Source organism: Eurytemora carolleeae, unplaced genomic scaffold (assembly GCF_000591075.1).
Source record: "Eurytemora carolleeae unplaced genomic scaffold, Eaff_2.0 scaffold547, whole genome shotgun sequence".
Classification (NCBI taxonomy): domain Eukaryota; kingdom Metazoa; phylum Arthropoda; class Copepoda; order Calanoida; family Temoridae; genus Eurytemora; species Eurytemora carolleeae.
In genome coordinates this window covers 209,361-219,083 of record NW_019396443.1, presented here as the reverse complement: position 1 = coordinate 219,083, position 9,723 = coordinate 209,361, and the positions used below count along the sequence as shown (strand labels likewise).

Below are 9,723 nucleotides of genomic sequence, written 5' to 3'. Positions count from 1 at the left end.
AAATTTAAATTTTATTGGGCTGTTGTTACTGAAAAAAACATCAAATTGTGTGTATAGAAAGGGACCGTCCCTTTGCGCTCAAATTCTGAACGAAAAATCGGCTTTTTCTCCGGCCACAGATGTCTTTAAAAAGTAAGACTATTACCGATGAATAGCTGATAGGCTGTTTAGTTTACCCTGAAATTACCCAAATAAGTGAACGGTCCCTTTAAACAGAGATTACAACTTTATATATAGTATACCTTTAGTTTTCTGATTTGTCGTTTGCTTAGCCTTTGGTTTAAGTGAGGGGTATTTAACCCGGGATTTAGCCTAAATTTTCATTAAATTTTATTATGTTAATTGTATTATTTTTTATTTAAGTTTTTCAGTACAAATATTCTTTCAGGGTTACACACAAAGGATGAGACTTCAGAGACGATTGTACGGAATTTATCTCGTCCCTTTTCTTACATTCAGGATGCCTTGCAGGTCAGAATTGGTTTATTTTCGTGCTCAATCACTAAAAATACTAAATTGAAGGCATAAACCAACTATAGAGCTTCAAATCATCATGTTTTGTGTCGTTTTTACAGTCTCATCCTTTGTGGGTAACCCTGTATATGATAAAAAGTGTTCTAGAAAGTTTCACAGTGATTTTAAGAAACTGTTGAAATAAGGGTACTTTTCAAATAATTTTGGGTCTCTAAAACTGTAGTCTACTTTGAATTACGTTTAATTATGATAATTCAAAATATTTGTATGATACCTGTCCCGTGTATGATTTTTCCTTGGGTTGTTTAGTCATCGGATTGTCTGGTGTACACATTTTCTGATGAGAATTCAAGGATTTAGGCAGAAACGTTCTAAACCATAGAGCCTTGTTAATCTGCATATATAAATCAGAGGTCAAAACTTTTGAATCTGCTCAGAACGCGCTTAGTCGCTTATTTAAGCTGTCGAACACGGCCACCCCTTTTTTATCATTTTAGAATTATCTCATGGAGATTTCTTCTTATAAAGATAGCAGACCAGGGATATAAAGTTAGTAAACCAGGGATATAAAGATATTAAACCAAGAATATAAAGATAGAATACCAGGGACATAAAGATAGTAAACCAGGGATATAAAGATAGTAAACCAGGGATATAAAGATATTAAACCAAGAATATAAAGATAGAATACCAGGGATATAAAGTTAGTAAAACAGGGATATAGATAGTAAACCATAGATATAAAGATAGTAAAACAGGGATATAAAGTTATTAAACCATGGATATAAAGACAATAAACCAGGGATATAAAGATAGTAAAACAGGGATATAAAGTAAGTAAACCAGGGATATAAAGTAAGTAAAACAGGGATATAAAGTTTGTAAAACAGGCTTAAAAATACAAAGCAGTCAGCAATTGTTTTCATGTTTTATAATAGAGTATATGAACTAAGTGCTAGGACTAGAACTTGAATATATAAGTGTGTGTGTAATAATATTCATTAATCTTGTAAATTGTATATTTACATCATTAAATACATACGTTTCTTTAATCACGTGTATTCATGAGTTTAGTTAATTGGTCTCCTGTACATACATTAAGGAAAAGCAGCAAAATACAGCAGTAATGAAACATCTAGACACTAAATTAATTCCAATATAATTAAATATATATAATTGATTACTGCGGAAAGTCTGGACTGTTTAGTGTGTAAGCTTGTTTAAGAAAATAACATTTACATAAGATTATTAACATAATCGTCTATCTTTATGAATATAGAATTAAAAATATAATGGGAAACAATGTACAGTTCTTCCAATTATAAAACCTGCTTAAACTCGAGAAACTTAATTTAACTTAAGTGACCCTCCTTGACTCTCCTTGACCCTTCTTGACCCTCCTTGACCCTCTTTGACTCTCCTTGACCCTCCTTGACCCTCCTTGACCCTCCTTGACCCTCCTTGACCCTCCTTGACCCTCTATGCAAAGATGGCAATACCCAATTCATCTGTTAAACCTTTACATGATCAATAATGTGAAAGATGTTGTCGTTTTCTAGGTTTAAAAGTGTTAAATTGTAATAGTTCCTGTATGAATTCTTGTTGTAGAAATGCGCAAGTCCCTTTTGTAGTGAAACCACAATTAAAATATTTAACTTGAATCTATACTTGTATTTTGTTCCTTTTTTATGATTTCTTTAGATAAGATTAGTCTTTCTTCGTCGTACAATCCAAATTAAAAATTTTGCGGAATTTCTTATCTTTGGTTAATTTTCAAAATGCGAAAATTGAAAAAAAGATAGATAGATAGATAGGCCTAACCTTGAACAGTTTTCACAAGGTTGCAGTGCTTGATCGTTATAATCCTCGAAAGCTTGTTGGTTCATCCGTTGCAGAGCTTTTCCTTTCAGCTCACCGGAGAGAACCTGTATAGTACTCTCACTTTAAAGTTTTAATAAATTAATCCTTGGGGCAAACTTTAATTGTCAAATCCCTTTATCTTTGCAACCTGGTGGTGTAAGCCATTAATATTAGAAATTTAGACTTTTTATATAACAGAATAAGTAAGTTTGCAGTATCCAAGGTCTACTACATTGGATTGCAAAGATATAGAAATAACAAAATCAGAGTTAGTGACAAAGACTCAATATCCATGTAAGAAAGCTTGGTTTCTGGCAAAAACGCTATGATTAGCTTGTGTTTCTACGTCCAAGAATTCAAATAGGCATTTTTATATGAAACCTCTCAGTGTAGTTTCTAAACCTTTTTATCTCACTTTTATACTTGCCTTCACGACATTGAATTGGTTTAATTCAGGGGACACTACCTTCTCAAATTCTTCCGGAGCTTTTGGACATTCTCTTCTCTGAGATTTTGGAAGTTTGTCTTGTTCAATATCCCATTTCTTCTGGCAGGACGGAATATGGATTTTTATACTCCGGGTTCCAAAATCTCTCCCGCAAATATAACAGGTGACAGGCATTTTTTAGTCTAGGGTGTGTTAAGTAGAAGTTTGGTAATATTTAGGATAAAAGACCGCAGCACTGCCACTGTCCACTAAACCCCAACGGTCAGTGTACTGCAAATCACTGCAGTACACAGCAAAAGCTTAGCTCAAGGTGGCAGAATAGTAAATAGGCTTGATATATGTCTATGTAGTCAATTTCAGATTAACCAAACCAAAACTGCGGTCCAATTAGAACATGGATTAAGAAAAGCATAAACGTGGCAGATCTACGAAGTAGATAAGTAGGACAATATATATCCTGGTGTAAGAAAAGTAGTCTGCAGGACAGAATGATTTAAGAAGTGAGTTGAGTTAAACGAAACGAATCTGTTAGTAAAGTTATAGTGGTAGTCCAGTTTTAACCTAGAGCAAGAACAGCATCACTCTGGAATATCAAGGATCCAGGTATTGATCCGGGAGTAAGAGATGCAGGACAGGAAGGACAAAAAAGTAAGATGAGTTGGACGGTTTGGATAAATGAGTAAGAGGAGTAGGGTGGGTTCGATTTAAGAGAAAGATGAGTAGGTATAGGATCTATAATTAAGATTGGTAGGCCGGGATGAATCTTGGAGTAAGATGAGTAGGACGGATTGAATACAAAAGTAGGATAACTAAGGATTAAGTGGGTTGGATTCATTAATAAGATGAGTTTGTTGGTTTGGATCAAGGAGTAAGATAAGTTGGACGGAATAGATTTGTGGTTAAACTGCTGCCTGAGAATTTGATTCAACTGTAAATAATAAATGAAACAAAGTTACGTCATTTAATGGGACTTTTTCTTGTCCAATTTTAAATTAAAAAAGGAGTTCAAACTGGATTTGGTTCATAGAGTAATCAGTCCAAAAGTTTCATGGTTTTTATTTGTTTTATTTTCATGTATTGCAGATCTTCTCTTTAAATAAAATCACGATGTTGTTGGCAAAAATCAGCTGATCTAGATCTAACACTGAGGGTATATTTTTAGTCATGATTATTAGAAAACACAATAAAATGCAAATCAAAGTTGTAAAATCTAAACAATCAAAAATTCCAAAAACTTTTTAAACGATTCTAGTGAATGTCGCAGAAAAATTGTTGCTTTCGACTTTTCAGCATGTTATTTTCAAATAAAGGTCTTAATTTAAACTTGGATTTTATACAGTGATATCAAAAAAAACTGTAGAATAGGAAGACGACAATTTTGCAATGCTGAAGTGCATTTGGTATTTGTTTCAACTCAAATAGCTTTATTAGAAAGTTTCTAAATCACTTTTATGTAAAATAGGCATGTTTACACTGCACAATTGAGCTGTGCTTCATGTTCATTAAACTATTTAAAGTCATAATTTGAGCTTAAAAGTCGACTTCCTATTCCAGAGTTTTCTGGTTATCACAGTACTTAGTGAATGAACGGAAAAATGTTAATTCTACTCTCCTTACTTGACCGACTGTTCAAAGATTTGACTGATTTTTCAACAATTTGACCGATTTCTCAAACATTTCAGCGATTTCTCAAAGATTTCACCGATTTAAAAGATCGCTCTTATATATACATTCATGGATTACATATAGTTTATATAACTTTCACTCTTGATGTAATATTATTGTGTACACTACCACTTCTAGACCTTGTCTTTTATATCATATACAATGCATTGTACATAGTAGTGAGCTTGGATACATTTAAATGTTTTGATATCTCAGATCTGATATCTGTGGAGAACNCCCCCCCCCTCCCCTCCTCATGCACTGCCCAAGCCTCAACCCAACTCTGACTCATCCTAAAAAACCCGTTCAGTACATTCATCTATTCATTCATTTAGACTTATTCATCAATACATTTATTCATCCACTATACTTATTCATTCATTGATTCACCCTATAGACTCGCTCATTCATCCTTTCATCTTTTATAATTCATCATTGTTTTATCTGTAGAAAGTATCGCAGGGAGGAATATATTTGAATACTTTAACTCAGTTTCTTCATCAGATTTACACAGTGAAAATGTACAAATATCGGAACTTTTGTGTAGGTATTGTTTATCTCGATATCCAATGTGAGCACTTTTGAATAATATCATCCATGCTTGATCCCTTATTTAAAGTTATCCCTTCAGGGCATGATTAAAGAGTATGACCGTCAACGGATATTAAAGAGGAATTAATTAATCCGTAGATCTACATGAGATGCAGATCAATGCTTGATCCTGAGATTCACAAGACAAAGGTTTATCCGTAGATCTACATGAGATGCAGATCAATGCTTGATCCTGAGATTTACAACACAAAGGTTTATCCGTAGATCTACATGAGATGCAGATCATTGCTTGATCCAGAGATTCACAACGCAAAGGTTAATCCTTAAATCTACATGAGATGCAGATCAATGCTTGATCCTGAGATTCACAACACAAAGGTTTATCCGTAGATCTACATGAGATGCAGATTAATGCTTGATCCAGAGATTCACAACACATAGGTTTATCTGTACAAATAGAGATAAATATGAACCCCATTTGCTTTGTCTACAAAAGTATGCTGAAATTTCTTTGTGGAATATGAAAAGCAACAAGTTTGTTAAAAAAATTCTCCAAAAATTACACTTCCTTTACTTTAAATTGTTGTTGTTATATTTACAAAAGAATGTTTAACTAACGAATAGTCAAATTAAAAGGAATTTGGATATTTCTTTAAATAAAATTAATGATAAATATACGCCCAGTAAGTGTATACGTAATTATTTAGTATTTTAGTAATGTACAGCAATCAACTTTGTAATTTTTAACTAGAAAATATAAAGAATCTCTTAAACTTCCCACAGATTAAATTTTACACATGAAAGAAAACATCCAGTAGCTGCTGGGTGGGTTTGATTATAGAATTACAGGGTGGCCCAATAACATTAGAATTAAGAAATGACTTGAAAATCGTCTACGATTTTAGAAAATTAATAAATAAAGGACAAAGCGTCTATCTAAATAAAGATTATACTTTATATGAGCTTTCCAAAATGTGGTCTGCCTTCTTTGTATCTTCACGGATACATTGAACATTTGAACGATTTGTTTGTTATTTAATTAATTGGAATCTGGACAGATCTATTAATATATATTTAGAAGGTTCAAAAATGGTAAACCATATTTTCGAATTCCTAAGACTAGTAAATTATTAGATACTATTAAAATTGTATTCACGTAATTATGCCGCGGTGAAAAAGACGAAATAAAAGTTGTCATTTTATTACCATTTACTTGGACACCCTGTAGATGGTAACTTTTGAATAGACAGAACTAGTTAAACTTATTCTCTCAACGCTTGAAGATTATCCAAAATCTGATTTGTTAACTTGGTTTAAAGTTTTATAAGTTATAGAAATTAAACAAATATAAATTATTAAAGCTTTTTAATTGGCTTAGTGTATAAAATTTTGCAGATCCAACGCTTCATCGAAATGTGAAATGAAAATTGAAAAAAAAACATATTAAATGTCCCAATTCCCCCAAATATTAATTTTTTCTACAGTTAAGTTCAAATATAAAGAGACATCGGAAGAATTTATATAATGTCGTATTCTGAACTTCCTGATAATATATATTTAAATTTTAATTAAATGATCATATGTAGCTCTTTAAAACTGTTCCCGCACATTAATGGCTATTTATTTATTTTTGCAATTACTGAGATTTACGTCTAATAGTAAAAAACCCATTGAAAAATTGTCATGACGACATTTCATAAATTCTTTTGGTGGCTCAAAATCTGTACGTAACATTAGATTTTCAGGCCTTCGTTTTTTTCAATTATTTATTGAAATTAGACATTTTATTTTATATTTATCATTGTAAGAAAAGACAATAAAAAATATCTTCTATCTATCTATGTATCCAGAGATAAAAGTAATTATAATATGAAAATATTTAGATATTCTTAAACAATATTTTTATGTATATAAAAACAAGGAATATATAATATATACTTGTTTCTTCTTTATGATTTGTCAAAGCATAAAAAGTTTAAGTTTCTGGACAATTAGTTTCTAATTAGGAAACATGGATCACAACAAACTTAGAGCTATCTGGCTTCAAGTTGTCAAACTTGTAATAAATGATAAAAATATATTTTCTTTCAGAGTTTTCTATACTTGGCTTTCATAAAAGCATTTGACATCTACAGGGTGAACCACAAAGGATGAGAACCTGGTTAATGTTATCCTATCCCCGATTGGCCTATTTTTGTATAATATAGATGGGGGGGGTAGGGAGGGGATTCCATTATGATTTTGCCCTGAGAGTTGAGAGATAGGGAAGTTAATATGTTAATAGTCCAACTTTTTAAGGTCAGTTCATTAAAAAAAAATTAGACCTAAGACTTTAATGGAGGCTTTTAAAAATCCAAACATATTTGAATATTTTTTTGAAAATAATCATTTTTATTTTTGAAAATTATTAACATGTGACGCATATGTTTCTACGTCCATTTCTCAAGGGCATTTTTAATAAGTAAATTTTATATTTATAGCTTCAAAAATTTAAAAAAAAGTTATGGACTATTTTTGATTTTTTGAAACACCAAAGAACTGTTTTCTGCAATTATCATTAAAAAGAGTCACAAAGAGCCTCTAAACGCCAACGTTGCTGAATGGCTAACTTATTACTGTTGAAAATATAAACAAAAATATTTTCAAAATCATCACGCGTTATGAACATTGATAAAAGTTTTGGTCATTTTTATTCTTTGGGGGTAGAAATAAAGTCATGCTAAACTATTTGATAAGAAATTATTATTAGATATTATTTATAAATCTTGGTTTGTCTTTAATCATGGAAACCTTCTATATAATTTGAGATTTTTAGTTTGGTATACAGAGCAGTGATTGTCTCTGTTTTAAAAGTACAGTCCTTAAAACCTATTTGATCAAAAACCTGGTCACTTTTCATCACTTTTTATCCTTCTTATTCATTTTTATCACTTTTCATCACTTTTCATCACTTTTCATCCCTTTTCATCACTTTTCATCCCTTTTCATCACTTTTATCCTTTTTATTCCTTCTTATCACTTTTTATCACTTTTTATCACTTTTCATTACTTATCAAAATTATAATTTTTTAAATTCACAAACTACATACTTTAAAATTCTACGTAAAATAAGCGAATTTTTTCTTGGGAATCACTTGTAAAGCAACAGAAACCTGATAGAAAAACAAATAGTTTTTAAGAACAAATTTTCCCATTTATTTGTTTCTAAACCAAAATAAAAAATGTACATTCAATTTAATTTCTTGGAATAGGGAAAAACAATGTGAAAAAGATTTTAAACATTGACTTTTAGGTTCCAGGAAAATTTCAGCTTTTTTACTAGAAGATTTACTCAAAAAGGATGAACCTTCACTAATACAGTATAATGTAGGGTTATCTACAAAGGATGAACTTTCACTAATACAGTATAATGTATGATTATCTACAAAGGATGAACCTTCACTAATGCAGTATAATGTAGGGTTATCTACAAAGGATGAACCTTCACTAATACAGTATAATGTAGGGTTATCTACAAAGGATGAACCTTCACTAATACAGTATAATGTAGGGTTATCTACAAAGGATGAACCTTCACTAATACAGTATAATGTAGGGTTATCTACAAAGGATGAACCTTCACTATTACAGTATAATGTAGGGTTATCTACAAAGGATAAATTTTTAAAGATGACGTTTCAGAAAAATATGATAATCTATGATTTAAAGGTTTAAAGGTTAAATTCTAAACAGAAATCAAGTCAAATAAATAATAATGAACAAACTCTGAAACTCTTTACTGTTGTCTCATGAATTTATTTTTTCTATAAAATGTCCTATATATGAAATGTCCTGTCTATGAAATGTCCTGTCTATGAAATTTCCTGTCCATGAAATGTCCTATCTATGAATTTTCCTGTCTACGAATTGTCCTATCTATGAAATGTCCTGTCCATGAAATGTCCTATCTATGAAATGTACTATCTATGAAATGTCCTATCTATGAAATGTCCTGTCTATGAAATGTCCTGTCCATGAAATGTCCTATCTATGAAATGTCCTATCTATGAAATGTCCTGTCTATGAAATGTCCTATCTATGAAATGTCCTGTCTATGAAATGTCTTGTTTATAAAATGTCCTATCTATGATTTTGTTATCTATGAAATGTCCTATCTATGAAATGTCCTGTCCATAAAATGTCTATAATGTTATATCTATATCTATTTTGTTATCTATGAAATGACCCAACAACATATGTTTCCCTTTAGACCTCTGTAGATTTGAAGTCCAAAACTGTTGATTAAAAATAGTTCAGTTCAAATATATTTACTATACAGGGTGTTTATTTCTTTATTTCGTTAAAAGAAAGATAAAAATAAATATAACAAATCGTCCCGTATATTTCTTCTCATAACTATACATTTGCGAAATAATTCTGGGTTGACTAGAATGGAGGTACTTTTGAGAAACCGATGTGAACAGTCATGGAGACAACAAAGATCTTTTTAAAATGTACAGGGTGTCCCAAAAAAACACGGGGAATAAGGTTCTGCAGACTCGTTTGAAGTTGGATTTTCAAGATTGAGGCAATTTTTAAAATCTAAGTACAATTTCCTTTTCAATAAGATCAATTTTAGGCTTGTTGAGCTGAAAATAACAATTTTAAATGCTCCTAAAGTTTCCAACTGGAGTGAGTAAATTTGGTAAAATAAAGATAATCTCCGTTTGCACAATGTTTTTTTA

General features: G+C 31.1%; 1 protein-coding gene across 1 annotated transcript; it reads right to left on the bottom strand.

Annotated features, from left to right (window-relative positions):
• Window positions 1-171: 171 nt before the first annotated feature.
• On the bottom strand, window positions 172-3,878 carry LOC111703411 (zinc finger protein 474). Its single transcript, XM_023475352.1, has 4 exons — window positions 2,801-3,878; window positions 2,296-2,399; window positions 749-845; window positions 172-312 (listed from the first exon to the last, which is right to left on the bottom strand). The coding sequence occupies exons 1-4, from the start codon at window positions 2,954-2,956 to the stop codon at window positions 220-222; spliced, it is 450 nt and encodes a 149-aa protein (XP_023331120.1). The 5' UTR covers window positions 2,957-3,878; the 3' UTR covers window positions 172-219.
• Window positions 3,879-9,723: the final 5,845 nt, after the last annotated feature.

Bases quoted from the DNA above. Each gene is read 5' to 3' on its own strand.
- LOC111703411 (XM_023475352.1), bottom strand. From the start codon at position 2,956: ATGCCTGTCACCTGTTATATTTGCGGGAGAGATTTTGGAACCCGGAGT. The intron at 2,400-2,800 runs GTAGTGTCCCCT...AGTACTATACAG, and splicing joins CTCCGGAAGAATTTGAGAAG to GTTCTCTCCGGTGAGCTGAA. The intron at 313-748 runs GTATCATACAAA...ATGAAAATTTAG, and splicing joins AAAAATCATACACGGGACAG to GCTAAATCCCGGGTTAAATA.